We start from the raw sequence: 15,135 nt of genomic DNA, 5'->3' as shown, positions 1-15,135 counted from the left end.
TCCTCGGGACAATTTAACCGTGTACCTATCTGACTCGTCGCTCTGCAGTGCTGTACATATAATGCTAAGAAAACATGAAATAGCTCAGACAATGTACATATAATTATAGTTCTACACAGCGGCAGCCACGCAAAATACATATTTTCTCTTTTTTTAATCTGAATGATCTAACTTGGTTTACTGTAGACCTAGTGGGTGGGTGGAGTGAGTACAGTATCTGCTGTATAACAAGAAGATGGCGAGCGGGGTTGGAAGTGAGTAAACGAGCCTGTTGTCAAATTATATTATTTTTAATGCATGGCAACCAGATGTTCATGAGTCGTTTGCACTATAGTCTTGTGGATGATGTAACGTTACACGGCATTGCAAATCGGTGAATTCTTAATAGCCTACCCATGCTGGCATGAGCTTTGAATGAATGGCTCACTCTTCCCTTCTCGCTAGACAACGTTAGCTGACCAGTTAGCAGAAGCTCGCTAGCTAGCTATTCTAAGTCACTAGCAAAATATTGCTAGTAGGTGCTTGTGCGGAAGTTCATCCTTCCGTATGTCTGATTAGAAAGGTGTTGAGATGAGTGCTTCGTTACTTTTGAAACATTCGTAGGGCATTTTGTAACAGCTCTCAAGATGGTAGCTAGCTTTAGGAAGCGCAACATTTATTTTCACCCCTCCTCCATACATGGCTTTGCTTGGTATTCAGTGTGGCCTAACCGCCTCAGCTATTTATCTGAAAGTTTATTTCATAATAGTTGTACCTAGTTGACACCAATGGGTTTTGTTTTGCAGGATCCTGGGACATCCTGACCTGTAAAATAGGATGTGATTACCAGAAATTGTATTTTTTGAATATTACATGTCCTGTACTGTCTCTGTCCATACCCGTACTTCCCCTCCACTCCTTATCTGCAGAACACAAGTTGCTCTCCATGGGGGCAAAGGAGCCGTGGTCGGTGAGGGAGAAGCTGTGCTTGGCTACCTCTGTCATGAAGAGTGGGGACCAGAACTGGTACAGCAGCACACGTTTAGGCCTACATCATGTTACTGTTCCTATGTTTTTGGACAGACCAGTCGAATCTTAGCCAGCCACCAACTTTCACTGAGTAAAGACTTCCAGTAATGGAAACATGCATTCGTCCATCTGTCACACAATTCATAATGTGAGAAAAGATTTTGGAATAGAATTGGTCAGTTGAATAGGAATTGTGATTATGCAATAATAGGATATCTATCCATACCCACAGGGTGTCTGTCAGTCGAGCCATCAAACCATTTGCAGAGTCGGGACGACCCCCTGATTGGTTCTCACAAAAGGTAGGATATGCTCCAATAAATGAACACCATGAACAATCAAGAACCTGATGATAGCATCTGAAAAAGATTTGCATTTGGTGCCCATGATGAATCACTAACCTTATGGACAGGGGTTGATTGTGTGAGAGAGGTGGCATGGGTCCTTTGCATTAACTCTACTTTCCCTAGCACTGTTTGTTTGTCATCAGTGTTCTCTTCCACTGCCCTGGCCTGTCAATAAACTGAGTACATACAGTGGGGCAAAAAAGTATTTAGTCAGCCACCAATTGTGCAAGTTCTCCCACTTAAAAAGATGAGAGGCCTGTAATTTTCATCATAGCTACACTTCAACTATGACAGACAAAATGAGAAAAAGAAATCCAGAAAATCACATTGTAGGATTTTGAATGAATTTATTTGCAAATTATGGTGGAAAGTAAGTATTTGATCAATAACAAAAGTTTATCTCAATACTTTGTTATATATCCTTTGTTGGCAATGACAAAAGTTTTCTGTAAGTCTTCACAAGGTTTTCACACACTGTTGCTGGTATTTTGGCTCATTCCTCCATGCAGATGACCTCTAGAGCAGTGATGTTTTGGGGCTGTTGCTGGGCAACACAGACTTTCAACTCCCTCCAAAGATTTTCTATGGGGTTGAGATCTGGAGACTGGCTAGGCCACTCCAGGACCTTAAAATGCTTCTTACGAAGCCACTCCTTCGTTTCCCAGGCGGTGTGTTCGGGAACATTGTCATGCTGAAAGACCCAGCCACGTTTCATCTTCAATGCCCTTGCTGATGGAAGGAGGTTTTCACTCAAAATCTCACGATACATGGCCCCATTCATTCTTTCCTTTACACGGATCAGTCGTCCTGGTCCCTTTGCAGAAAAACAGCCCCAAAGCACGATGTTTCCACGCCCATGCTTCACAGTAGGTATGGTGTTCTTTGGATGCAACTCAGCATTCTTTGTCCTCCAAACATGACGAGTTGAGTTTTTACCAAAATGTTATATTTTGGTTTCATCCGACCATATGACATACTCCCAATCTTCTTCTGGATCATCCAAATGCTCTCTAGCAAACTTCAGACGGGCCTGGACATGTACTGGCTTAAGCAGGGGGACATGTCTGGCACTGCAGGATTTGAGTCCCTGGCGGCGTAGTGTGTTACTGATGGTAGGCTTTGTTACTTTGGTCCCAGCTCTCTGCAGGTCATTCACTAGGTCTCCCTGTGTGGTTCTGGGATTTTTGCTCACCGTTCTTGTGATCATTTTGACCCCACGGGGTGAGATCTTGCATGGAGCCCCAGATCGAGGGAGATTATCAGTGGTCTTGTATGTCTTCCATTTCCTAATAATTGCTCCCACAGTTGATTTCTTCAAACCAAGCTGCTTACCTATTGCAGATTCAGTCTTCCCAGCCTGGTGCAGGTCTACAATTTTGTTTCTGGTGTCCTTTGACAGCTCTTTGGTCTTGGCCATAGTGGAGTTTGGAGTGTGACTGTTTGAGGTTGTGGACAGGTGTCTTTTTATACTGATAACAAGTTCAAACAGGTGCCATTAATACAGGTAACGAGTGGAGGACAGAGGAGCCTCTTAAAGAAGAAGTTACAGGTCTGTGAGAGCCAGAAATCTTGCTTGTTTGTAGGTGACCAAATACTTATTTTCCACCATAATTTGCAAATAAATTCATTAAAAATCCTACATTGTGATTTTCTGGAATTTTGTTTCTCATTTTGTCTGTCATAGTTGAAGTGTACCTATGATGAAAATTACAGGCCTCTCTCGTATTTTTAAGTGGGAGAAGTTGCACAATTGGTAGCTGACTAAATACTTTTTTGCCCCACTGTATATGCAGCCTGTTGAAATAAAGGAAATAATTGGCTTATCTTCTCTCTTCCTATCTCTCTATTTTTCTTCTAGCACTGTGCCTCCCAGTACTCAGAGCTCCTGGAGACAACAGAGACTCCAAAGTGAGCACAGCAGTCACTGTTATTTTCTGTCTTTTTCTGTGTGTGGCTGGATTTGTGATGGTTCTGCTGTTGCATTTCCTATGATCAGAGGGGGGTTGGAGAACATGGGTAGTATGTTAGTGCGAAGGGGGAGGCATTGGATTATGGATAACATGATCTTGTCTGGATGGCTTATGTTTATGGCACGGTATCTCTCCCCAGACGGAAACGTGGTGAGAAAGGTGAGGTGGTGGAGACGGTGGAGGATGTGATCGTCCGCAGGCTCACGGCAGAGAGGATTGATGAACTGAAGAGACTGATCAAAGACACACAGGAGAAGCACAGGTACACAGATTGTGGCAGGTAGGTAGCCTAGTGGTTAGAGCGTTGGGCTGGATCGAATCCCCGAGCTGACAAGGTAAAAACCTGTCGTTCTGCCCCTGAGCAAGGCAGTTAATCCACTGTTCCCCGGGCACCAAAGACGTGGATGTCGAATTAAGGCAGCGGACTAGGTATCCCACTTTCCCTGTGTGCAATCTCTGATAGAGGGACAATCTATTCAAGAGACTATAATGGCCTTCAGTAGATTTTTTTTCTGCTACTTGATTGACCCAACTCTGATGTCAGTTGTTGACCTGCTGCATTCACAGGAAGCTGAAGACCGAGGCAGAGCTGATCCAAGCCGGGCACCTGGACTCCAAGCTAGAGGATCTATGGGGAGAGATTGTGCAGTATGACCCTTTTATCTGTCTGCCTCTGTTACTATTTCTTTATCTATTTACATTACAGGAGGCTTCTGAGGGCTCATAATAATGGCTGTAATGGAGTGGATGGAATGGTATCAACCACACGGAAACAAGGTGTTTGATACCATTCCATGAATTCCGTTCCAGCCATTACTATGAGCCTGTCCTCCTCAATTAAGGTGCCACTAGCCACCTGTGATTTACATGTATATTTGCATTTTTCTGAGAAACGTGACTTTCTGTGCCTGTCAGGAAGAAGAAACAGGAACAGGACGAGGCAGACGTGAAAAGGAAGGTCACAGACACAGCCTATCTAGGTAACAGATAACCCACTTCATGCACACCACCAGCTGCTTTTGCCTGTAGCTTTTCTTAATCGACTCAGTAAATATAACCGTATTTTCTGCTATTGCTCCATGGGCACCCCTTTGTATATGTCTCACTCCAAACGTTGTAAAACACAATATGCCAGATAGTATACAGGTTGATGAAGATGTAGTTATGTTTCTTCAATGATTCAATAAACCCACAGGGGATGTTGAAACCAAAAAACATCATGCCAAGGGGTTTGGATGAGGAGCTCTATCAGAAAGTATATCGAAGGCTGAGATAGATGTGTACACAGCCACAAAGGTGGTCAAAGTGAATAGTAGATCAATTGTAGTGTGATTGGTCAAACTAAGAACAGTCTCACCCCGCCGCCCCACCCCCCTTCCAGCCAGACAGGCGGTGAAGAACACCCCTAAAAGAGTGCCCAGTGTGACCGTGCGCTCTCCCCTGGGGTGCGGCTCGCCAAGCCTCGAGTTCTGCCAAGGGGACACACCCCAGAGCACACCCGAGGACCCCAGCACCTCAGTGACTGTGAGTCCCTGTCAGCTACAGGGGAACGGGGCAGGGGCAGGGGCAGGTAGAGAGATGATTGGAGTTCAGTAGAAACATTCTTGATTTGATATCAATTAGATGTGGTGGAACGTGCTACACAGAATGCCTTTTCCTCGGCCTGCCTGCCCCTCCTTTGCATGTTATTCTCCCCCTGTTCCCTTTTCCCAACTTCATTTTCTCCCCTCCTCTGTAGGCACCAGGAGTAGTAGGGTTCATGCCCCTGACTGAGGCCTGTGGGCTGGGTGGTGCAGAGTCAGGCCTGGGCACTCTTCTGGATGAATCCCCACAAAAGAAGCTCTTGGGCCAGAAAGCCACGCCGCCACCATCCCCTCTCCTCTCTGAGCTACTGAAGAAAGGCAGTCTCCTACCCACAAGCCCCAGACTGGTATGTCTGAGAGGAAATAGTATTCCATAGAGATTGTTCACTTTCATAAAATGTAACTACCCATAGCCATTTGAACATCTCAGACACACCGTCAGATGAATCCTCTTGCAGCTACAGAGTGCTGTGTTTGTCTTATAGGTTGGAGATGGTGACCTGCCTGGTAATATGACAATAGCACATGATCTACAGCTCACAGGCTCTGTTCTTCCTGGCAGTCTAGCAACAGGTACACACACTCACACTTATCAGTCCCTCCAGAATTTTGCGATCACAACTTTTTTAGCAATATCAACAATTGCCCACATATTAAATTTGACCAATTACCACACAATTTCTGCTTAAAACTGTCTGATCACCACGATACAAAAAAGAGCTCGCAATTTTAACTAATCACAGCATTTTTACCGCATAAATTAGTTCAATCAAGTCAACAAACGTTTTCCTCATCTAATAGTTAAAATGGAGTATTGCTTAGCGTTGCATTTTGATTAGATCAAGGCTCTGCCTGCTCTCTGCACGCTCTGTGTGTGTCCGTGTGTGTGTCCGTGTGTGTGTGTGTGTGTGTGTCCGTGTGCGTTAGGTGCCCCTACACTTTCTCGTCTGCTGGAGGCTGGGCCTCAGTTCTCAACTCCGCTGGACTCCTTGGCCAGCAGCACAGACTCCTCCAGTGTCCTTCTCACTGCTGCACCCCCCACTATGGACTCCCCCGCCTCACTACACACAGGTCTCTCCCTTTCCCTACCTGCCTCCCTCTCTCTGCTTCTATACTGTACAATCACTGCCCATCCATCCTCTTCATTCTTTCGTCAACACCAAGCATCTCCTCTGTGTCTGTCATCAGATTGTGGCCATAAGTGTGTGATCAGTCTGTCACCTGAACATCAGACTCCTGTACATGACTTGTCAGTCCATCTCATCTCCTCCAACATGAAGCACATCCCCATGATTATGTCCTCAGTCTGTTGTCTTTACCCAGAGATTGGATTTGAATCATGTAAGGCTGTTAGTAATCCGTGTGTGTGTGTGTGTGTGTGTGTGTGTGTGTACAGGAGGGAATGAGGTGGGGGCCTCCCTGCCTGGCCCAGGGGATGGGACAGAAGAAGACCTAGTGACAGTGTCCTACATGGCAGAAGAATTGGACCTGGAGACAGTGGGGGACATCATTGCCATCATCGAGGACAAGGTGCTCCTTCTACGCCTCACACACCTAAAAACATGAGATGTGTTCGAATACCCATTCTAACATACTGTATACTAAAGTCGTGGCCAAAAGTTTTGAGAATGACACAAATATGAATTTTCACAAAGTCTGCTGCCTCAGTTGGTATCATGGTAATTTGCATATACTCAAGAATGTTATGAAGAATGATCAGATGAATTGCAATTAATTGCAAAGTCTCTCTTTGCCATGCAAATGAACTGAATCCCCCCCAAAACATTTCCACTGCATTTCAGCCCTGCCACAAAAGGACCAGCTGACATCATGTCAGTGATACTCTCGTTAACACAGGTGTGAGTGTTGACGAGAACAAGGCTGGAGATCACTCTGTTATGCTGATTGAGTTCTAATTAACAGACTGGAAGCTTCAAAAGGAGTTTGGTGCTTGGAATTATTGTTCTTCCTCTGTCAAACATGGTTACCTGCAAGGAAACATGTGCCGTCATCATTGCTTTGGCACAAAAAGGGCTTCACAGGCAAGGATATTGCTGCCAGTAAGATTGTACCTAAATCAACCATTTATCGGATCATCAAGAACATCAAGGATAGCGGTTCAATTGTTGTGAAGAAGGCTTCAGGGTGCCAAAGAAAGTCCAGCAAGCGCCAGGACCGTCTCCTTAAGTTGATTCAGCTGTGGGATCGGGGCACCACCAGTACAGAGCTTGCTCAGGAATGGCAGCAGGCAGATGTGAGTGCATCTGCACACACAGTGAGGCAAAGACTTTTGGAGGATGGCCTGGTGTCAAGAAGGGCAGCAAAGAAGCCACTTCTCTCCAGGAAAAACATCAGCGATAGACTGATATTCTGCAAAAAGTACAGGGATTGGACTGCTGAGGACTGGGGTAAAGTTTGTCCGGAGAAGACAAGGTGAACGCTACCATCAGTCCTGTGTCATGCCAACAGTAAAGCATCCTGAGACCATTCATGTGTGGGGTTGCTTCTCAGCCCACGGAGTGGGCTCACTCACAATTTTGCCTAAGAACACAGCCATGAATAAAGAATGGTACCAACACATCCTCTGAGAGCAACTTCTCTCAACCATCCAGGAACAGTTTGGTGACGAACAATGCCTTTTCCAGCGTGATGGAGCACCTTGCCATAAGGCAAAAGTGAGTGGCTCGGGGAACAAAACATAGATATTTTGGGTCAAAGGCCAGGAAACTCCCCAGACCTTAATCCCATTGAGAACTTGTGGTCAATCCTCAAGAGGCGGGTGGACAAACAAAAGCTCACATATTCTGACAAACTCCAAGCATTGATTATGCAAGAATGGTCTGCCATCAGTCAGGATGTGGCCCAGAAGATAATTGACAGCATGCCAGGGCGGATTTCAGAGGTCATGTAATTGTCAATAAAAGCCTTTGACACGTATGAAATGCTTGTAATTATACTTCAGTATTCCATAGTAACATCTGACAAAATATCTAAAGACACTGAAGCAGCAAACTTTTTGGAAATTAATATTTGTGTCATTCTCAAAACTTTTGACCATGACTGTACATACTTAATGGGTATATAGAACCTACTATATACTATTAGTTAATTTTAGTATACTGTAAACGAACGGTATGCTTTCAGTTGAGCATATTAGCGCTAAGTCTGTCTACCGGGAGTTGATGCTGTTGCTATGCAATCTTTTGACAGCTTGTTAGCATAACAAATTACTAGCTAGACATTTTACGACTTCGGGTGTGTTAGTAAATTCAATCTGGAGTGTCAGAGTGCATTCTGGGCACTCGTAAATTCCGAGCATTGTCAGCTTGTCCGTTCGTAAATTCCGAGCGTTTCCCTCTCAGAGTGTTGAGTGCACACTGGAGGTTCTGGCCGAGGAGTAGGGTTGATCCGAGCGTTTCCCTCTCGGAGTGTTGAGTGCTAACTAACTTTAGGTATCTAGCTAACATACTGGTACCTGAAATGATATGCTATGTGGTGCGTAAAGGATAGCGTAGCCAACAAACTGTTAGCCAACACAACTTGTAGCATAACTTAGCTGAAAAGTCATTACTTTATTACATTGCTCAACATTTTCTTAACATTTGTCATAATTAGTTAAAGCATTGAATTTGTATCCGCTCTCATCGGACTTGGGCTGCATATTTTCTGCCATTGTCTTCCAATCTGAAAACGTTGTGAAGCCACGCCCATTTTGGGAAGAATTGCATTAATAGTGAAATGTGTCCACTGCTTGTATACTTCGCATTTTGGCAAATGTAGAATGACATCCGGGAACTTTTGGCATTCTAACTATATCCAAATTATGACCAATAAGCATACTAAATACTCCATTTACGTCACAAATAGTAGGGTTTGTGCGGTTAGTATGAGTATTCGAACACAGCAACGGAATGATACTCAACTGTTCTGCCTATAAAGCCATAGTGATATCAGCCTCCTCTCCTTAATAGCAGTACATTTAATAGGTTTTCCTGAGGTGTCTTTACAGTGACAAACTGTGACCTGTCATCCTACAGGGTGATGAGAATACTGAGGCTTTGGATGCGGCTGCAGTGGAGGCTGCTCTGTCCCTGTGTGAGGAGACAGGCCATGCCCTGTCTGGCCATTGGGAGCCAGGGCCCTTCAAGTCCCCTGAGTGTGACCGTTCTGGGGCCTCACACCTCTCCTCCCTCGCTGGCAGTCTGGAGATGAAGAGGGAGGTCATGCAGTTACGGGGTGGGACCTCTGCATGTGACAGCCAGGACAACTGTCCATCAGGGTACCCACACCCCCTGGGCATCAGCGGCCTTCCTCCCTCCTCCTCCTCTTCCTCCTCCTGCTCGTCTATGATGCTGGAGCACAGCCAGGCTATTGGGGCTCGTCTGCAGCCTGGGGCCATGGGCGGGGCCGATGGGGAGGGAAGCCCAGTCTCTCCCCACGCCACCATCAGGTGTGAGAGTGAAGAGTGGACGCAGCAAGGAGCTGACAACCCATATGCAGGTCACTCATAGCCCTGGCACATCAGACTGACAGTCATACACAGAGGCCCAGACACCTGCCTTGGGCACAAGCTCTTGAGTAAACACGTTTGCCATCTGTTCTCATCATCACTTCCTGTTTCTCTTTTCACTTTCTCTTTCTCCCTCAGACTCCGAGGATGGCCCCATGACAAGAAGACATTCCAAGGTACACCTCGCCCTCACTGAGGAGAGAACAGGCTTGTGCTGCTGATACCTGTTGTCCTTGTGTTAGAACCTGAAATCCACTGTAGATATATCCAACTCACTCTCTCGCCCTCTCTCTCTGAACCTGTGTAGGACGTGAAGGAGGAAGAGGGGGTGAGCGACGGAGAGGAGGGGAGTGCCTCAGAGACTAAAGAGGGCCTGGATGGGGATGGGGGGGATGAGGAGGGGGACGGAGCAGAGGCCTACCTGTCGGAGGCAGAGGGGGAGACCGAGCTGGAACCCCCAGCCAGTGAGAGTGAGGACGGTTACAGTCTGCACACAGCCTCCTCCTCTCTGCAGCTCCACACCACTGCAGACTCTATCCCCAGCAGCCCTGCCTCCTCCCAGTTGTGAGTCACACACACACCACACACACACACACACACCACCAAGCATGTCTATATCTGGTCAAAACTCCCTCTCTCTTTTTCTCTGTCTATTCAGTTCAATGTGCAGTGAGGACCAGGAGGCCAGACAGGCTCAGAAGATCTGGAAAAAAGCCATCATGCTGGTATGGCGTGCAGCTGCCAATCATAGGTAAGAATCTCACTCATGGAACCCCGGGCTATAACAGGATCCTGCCTGCACCATGCTCCAGGCCTCTCATTTCAGCTTTTGAAAGTGATATATTTGCTGTGTTCCTGATGCAGGTATGCTAATGTATTCCTGCAGCCTGTGACTGATGACATTGCCCCGGGGTACCACAGTATTGTTCACAGGTAAGCACTGACATAGGGAACAGGTAAACACTGACCACTGACACAGGGAACAGGTAAACACTGACCACTGACACAGGGAACAGGTAAACACTGACCACTGACACAGGGAACAGGTAAACACTGACCACTGATACAGGGAACAGGTAAACACTGACCCACTGATACAGGTAACAGGTAAACACTGACCACTGACACGGAACAGGTAAACACTGACCACTGATACAGGGAACAGGTAAACACTGACCACTGACACAGGGAACAGGTAAACACTGACCACTGACACAGGGAACAGGTAAACACTGACCGCTGACACAGGGAACAGGTAAACACTGACCACTGATACAGGGAACAGGTAAACACTGACCACTGATACAGGGAACAGGTAAACACTGACCACTGACATAGGGAACAGGTAAACACTGACCACTGATACAGTGAACAGGTAAACACTGACCACTGACACAGGAGGAACAGGTAAACACTGACCGCTGACACAGGGAACGGGTAAACACTGACCACTGACACAGGGAACAGGTAAACACTGACCACTGACACAGGGAACAGGTAAACACTGACCACTGACATAGGGAACAGGTAAACACTGACCGCTGGCACAGGGAACAGGTAAACACTGACCACTGACACAGGGAACAGGTAAACACTGACCACTGACACAGGGAACAGGTAAACACTGACCACTGACACAGGGAACAGGTAAACACTGACCGCTGACACAGGGAACAGGTAAACACTGACCACTGACACAGGGAACAGGTAAACACTGACCACAGGGAACAGGTAAACACTGACCACAGGGAACAGGTAAACACTGACCACTGACACGGGGAACAGGTAAACACTGACCACTGACACAGGGAACAGGTAAACACTGACTACTGACACAGGGAACAGGTAAACACTGACTACTGACATAGGGAACAGGTAAACACTGACCGCTGGCACAGGGAACAGGTAAACACTGACCACTGACACAGGGAACAGGTAAACACTGACCACTGACACAGGGAACAGGTAAACACTGACCACTGACACAGGGAACAGGTAAACACTGACCACAGGGAACAGGTAAACACTGACCACAGGGAACAGGTAAACACTGACCACTGACACGGGGAACAGGTAAACACTGACCGCTGACACAGGGAACAGGTAAACACGGACCGATGACACAGGGAACAGGTGCTTTCTTTGCTGGCTTGGCCTTCCCATTCAGTCTATCTGTCGGACAACCTGACCACGCTCCTCTCTTCTCCGCACCTCTCTCTCCTCCGCCCCTCTCTCTCCTCCGCCCCTCTCTCTCCTCCACCCCAGGCCCATGGACCTGTCCACCATTAAGAAGAGCATTGAGACCGGTCTGATCCGCACCACGGCAGAGTTCCAGCGGGACATCATGCTGATGTTCCAGAACGCGGTGATGTACAACAGCTGTGACCACGACGTGTTCCACATGGCCCTGGAGATGCAGAGGGACGTCCTGGAGCAGATCCAGCAGTTCCTGGCCACACAGCTCATCATGCAGACATCCGAGTCTGGCGTCAGCGCCAAGAGCCTGAGGGGCCGGGAGAGCACCCGCAAGCAGGACCCCTCGGACAAGGTGTTCTGCTCATTGGGACGGCACGGGGTAGTGGGTCTATAGATAAGAATGAGAGGAGAGAGTGGGGGGAGAATGGAGAGTCCAGGAGAGGAAAGGAAGGTGAGGATTTGGGGATGCAAGGAGAGCCAGATTAGGGGTCTGTTTAACCTCAGAGGAAAGGAAATGGCACAAGTCTCTTACCATTGGCAGGCAACAAAACACAGTGTCCTAGATTTTATATGGGGCACATGTAAGTCAGCCATAGTGTTTTCTTAATACATGACCTGTGCTTCACTCTTCATTTTATCCATTTCCCCATTGATATCCTTCACTATTATCCACTATGAGTTGTCATGGATGGAGACCATACGGTCGGTTGGCTTCATGGGCTTGGATGGTGTTAAACTCATGATAGTAGATAGGAACCCGACTCCCTCAGATGTATGTCTGGTAATACTGTTGAATTGCTTCACAGACAATGACACAAAATAGTTGAAACGCATGCACTGCTCCCATACCTGTGCATATATAAACTCAGCAAAAAAAGAAACGTCCCTTTTTCAGGACCCTGTCTTTCAAAGATAATTCGTAGAAATCCAAATAACTTCACAGATCTTCATTGTAAAGGGTTTAAACACTGTTGTCCATGCTTGTTCAATGAACCATAAACAATTAATGAACATGCACCTGTGGAATGCTCGTTAAGACACTAACAGCTTACAGACGGTAGGCAATTAAGGTCACAGTTAGGAAAACTTAGGACACTAAAGAGCCCTTTCTACTGATTCTGAAAAACACCAAAAGAAAGATGCCCAGGGTCCCTGCTCATCTGTGTGAACATGCCTTAGGCATGCTGCAAGGAGGCATGAGGACTGCAATCTGGCCAGGGCAATAAAATTGCAATGTCCGTACTGTGAGACGCCTAAGACAGCGCTACAGGGAGACAGGATGGACTCTGATCATCCTCGCAGTGGCAGACCACGTGTAACAACATCTGCACAGGATCGGTACATCCAAACATCACACCTGCGGGACAGGTACAGGATGGCAACAACAACGGCCTGAGTTACACCAGGAACGCACAATCCCTCCATCAATGCTCAGACTGTCCACAATAGGCTGAGAGAGGCTGGACTGAGGGCTTGTAGGCCTGTTGTAAGGCACTGACGAGTTGCCGTTTTGTCGGCCTGTACTCTGGAGCGGGATCGATTTGGAGGTCATGGTCTGGGGCGATGGAGGGTCCGTCATGGTCTGAGGCGATGTGTCACAGCATCATTGGACTGAGCTTGTTGTCATTGCAGGCAATCTCAATGCTGTGTGTTACAGGGAAGACATCCTCCTCCCTCATGTGGTACCCTTCCTGCAAGCTCATCCTGACATTACCCTCCAGCATGACAATGCCACCAGCCATACTGCTCGTTCTGTGCGTGATTTCCTGCAAGACAGGAATATCTGTTCTGCCATGGCCAGCGAAGAGCCCGGATCTCAATCCCATTGAGCACGTCTGGGACCTGTTGGATCGGAGGGTGAGGTCTAGGGCCATTCCCCCCAGAAATGTCCGGGAACTTGCAGATGCCATGGTGGAAGAGTGGGGTAACATCTCACAGCAAGAACTGGCAAATCTGGTGCAGTCCATGAGGAGGAGATGCACTGCAGTACTTAATGCAGCTGGTGGCCACACCAGATACTGACTGTTACTTTGATTTTGACCCCCCCTTTGTTCAGGGACACATTATTCCATTTCTGTTAGTCACATGTCTGTGGCACTTGTTCAGTTTATGTCTCAGTTGTTGAATCTTATGTTCATACAAATATTTACACATGTTAAGTTTGCTGAAAATAAACGGAGTTGACAGTGAGAGGATGTTTCTTTTTTTGCTGAGTTTAGGAACAACGTGAGACAAAGGTCACTGTGAGTCCACGCAGTTAAATTTCTCTCAACTCTCAATCTGATGCATATCTGACACACGCACACACACTTTCTTGTCCATCCTTTCACAGCCTTTGTGTCTGTTGGCTTTTTGTGTATTTGTGTGGGTTTGTGTGCGCGTGTATTTTGTGTGTGTACCTCAGCTTGTTATATAATGTATGTGAAGACAGCCATGGCAACACTCCAACCTTGTGTTCCTCTCCAGTTTCTCTAGCTCTGGCTGGTAGAAAGCAGGAAAGAAGGTCATGGTTTAGGGAGACAATCTATTTTCGATTTAGCAGGACAGATCTAATTTTTATTGTATTTTAATTTTGCTATGCTACAAAATGTCATATTTGGTCACATGGTACATATTGTCACTGGGATGTTTAGATTTGGTTAACCACAAAAAATGGCTCCAACAATCTCTTCATAATCCAAGTGAGGAATTGGTTTCCCACCTGTTTTAAGAAAAGAAGTTGCCTCAGTTCTTGAACCACTCCTGTGAGATGGGTCCTGTACCTGCTGCTCTATGTTTGCCCACGGGGTTATATTGTATACAGTATTTATAGTGTCCATGAGTGGTGGTGTGCATTTATTTTATACCCTCTTTTGGATGGGTCTGTATCTTTTTATGTGGGTGTATGTAGTTCTCTGTTGTCGGGATGGGTGCTCCACTGCTCCTCTTCTTTCCTTGTTTTCTGTGTGGGTGTGTCTTTTGATCCCTCTTTCTGACTGTATCCTTTGTCCTCTCACAGGACAGTGTCCCCATGGCCTCTCCTGCCTTCCTTCTCTCTCTCTTTGTAAGTACCCGGTCTGCAGTTTATGACCTGTCAGACTACAGCTGGGGTATTCACATTCTGCAGCTTATGACCTGTCAGACTACAGCTGGGGTATTCACATTCTGCAGTTTATGACCTGTCAGACTACAGCTGGGGTATTCACATTCTGCAGTTTATGACCTGTCAGACTACAGCTGGGGTATTCACATTCTGCAGCTTATGACCTGTCAGACTACAGCTGGGGTATTCACATTCTGCAGTTTATGACCTGTCAGACTACAGCTGGGGTATTCACATTCTGCAGTTTATGACCTGTCAGACTACAGCTGGGGTATTCACATTCTGCAGTTTATGACCTGTCAGACTACAGCTGGGGTATTCACATTCTGCAGTTTATGACCTGTCAGACTACAGCTGGGGTATTCACATTCTGCAGTTTATGACCTGTCAGACTACAGCTGGGGTATTCACATTCTGCAGTTTATGACCTGTCAGACTA

General features: G+C 46.7%; 1 protein-coding gene and 2 long non-coding RNA genes across 11 annotated transcripts in view; 2 read left to right on the top strand and 1 right to left on the bottom strand.

Annotated features, from left to right (window-relative positions):
• brd8a (bromodomain containing 8a) overlaps nt 1–15,135 on the top strand; it is a 20,367-nt gene continuing 5,232 nt past the window's right edge. The window contains exons 1-19 of one of the 6 annotated variants that reach the window (XM_035771769.2): nt 2–254; nt 786–1,005; nt 1,241–1,310; nt 3,214–3,263; nt 3,465–3,587; nt 3,893–3,973; nt 4,241–4,305; nt 4,707–4,849; nt 5,064–5,255; nt 5,394–5,481; nt 5,836–5,979; nt 6,305–6,438; nt 8,946–9,408; nt 9,557–9,594; nt 9,726–9,982; nt 10,077–10,169; nt 10,283–10,351; nt 11,684–11,966; nt 14,613–14,657. In XM_035771769.2, the coding sequence (XP_035627662.1) occupies nt 236–254; nt 786–1,005; nt 1,241–1,310; nt 3,214–3,263; nt 3,465–3,587; nt 3,893–3,973; nt 4,241–4,305; nt 4,707–4,849; nt 5,064–5,255; nt 5,394–5,481; nt 5,836–5,979; nt 6,305–6,438; nt 8,946–9,408; nt 9,557–9,594; nt 9,726–9,982; nt 10,077–10,169; nt 10,283–10,351; nt 11,684–11,966; nt 14,613–14,657 (2,577 nt within the window). In that variant the 5' untranslated portion in view covers nt 2–235. Of the gene's footprint in view, nt 255–354; nt 374–785; nt 1,006–1,240; nt 1,311–3,213; nt 3,264–3,464; nt 3,588–3,892; nt 3,974–4,240; nt 4,306–4,706; nt 4,850–5,063; nt 5,256–5,393; nt 5,482–5,835; nt 5,980–6,304; nt 6,439–8,945; nt 9,409–9,556; nt 9,595–9,725; nt 9,983–10,076; nt 10,170–10,282; nt 10,352–11,683; nt 11,967–14,612; nt 14,658–15,135 lie in introns of those variants that run through there. The other 5 variants (XM_035771771.2, XM_052520814.1, XM_035771772.2 and 2 more) reach the window with 5 other exon arrangements.
• On the top strand, nt 10,773–11,641 carry LOC127930721 (uncharacterized). Of its 3 annotated transcripts, none has more exons than XR_008139043.1 (3): nt 10,773–11,035; nt 11,150–11,233; nt 11,384–11,641. It is a non-coding gene; the product is annotated as an uncharacterized LOC127930721 (long non-coding RNA). The 3 variants fall into 3 exon arrangements; XR_008139045.1 differs by having other exon boundaries at nt 11,354–11,425; XR_008139044.1 differs by having other exon boundaries at nt 11,324–11,395.
• Nucleotides 14,672–15,135, bottom strand: part of LOC127930720 (uncharacterized) — a 1,749-nt gene continuing 1,285 nt past the window's right edge. Inside the window, exons 2-3 of one of the 2 annotated variants that reach the window (XR_008139042.1) lie at nt 14,861–15,135; nt 14,672–14,816 (exon numbers count right to left, since the gene is read on the bottom strand). The exon at nt 14,861–15,135 is cut by the window's right edge and continues 253 nt beyond it. This is a non-coding gene — a long non-coding RNA (uncharacterized LOC127930720). The other variant, XR_008139041.1, reaches the window with a different exon arrangement.

Source organism: Oncorhynchus keta, chromosome 6 (assembly GCF_023373465.1).
Source record: "Oncorhynchus keta strain PuntledgeMale-10-30-2019 chromosome 6, Oket_V2, whole genome shotgun sequence".
Taxonomy (NCBI): domain Eukaryota; kingdom Metazoa; phylum Chordata; class Actinopteri; order Salmoniformes; family Salmonidae; genus Oncorhynchus; species Oncorhynchus keta.
This window is presented reverse-complemented; position numbering and strand designations above follow the sequence as displayed.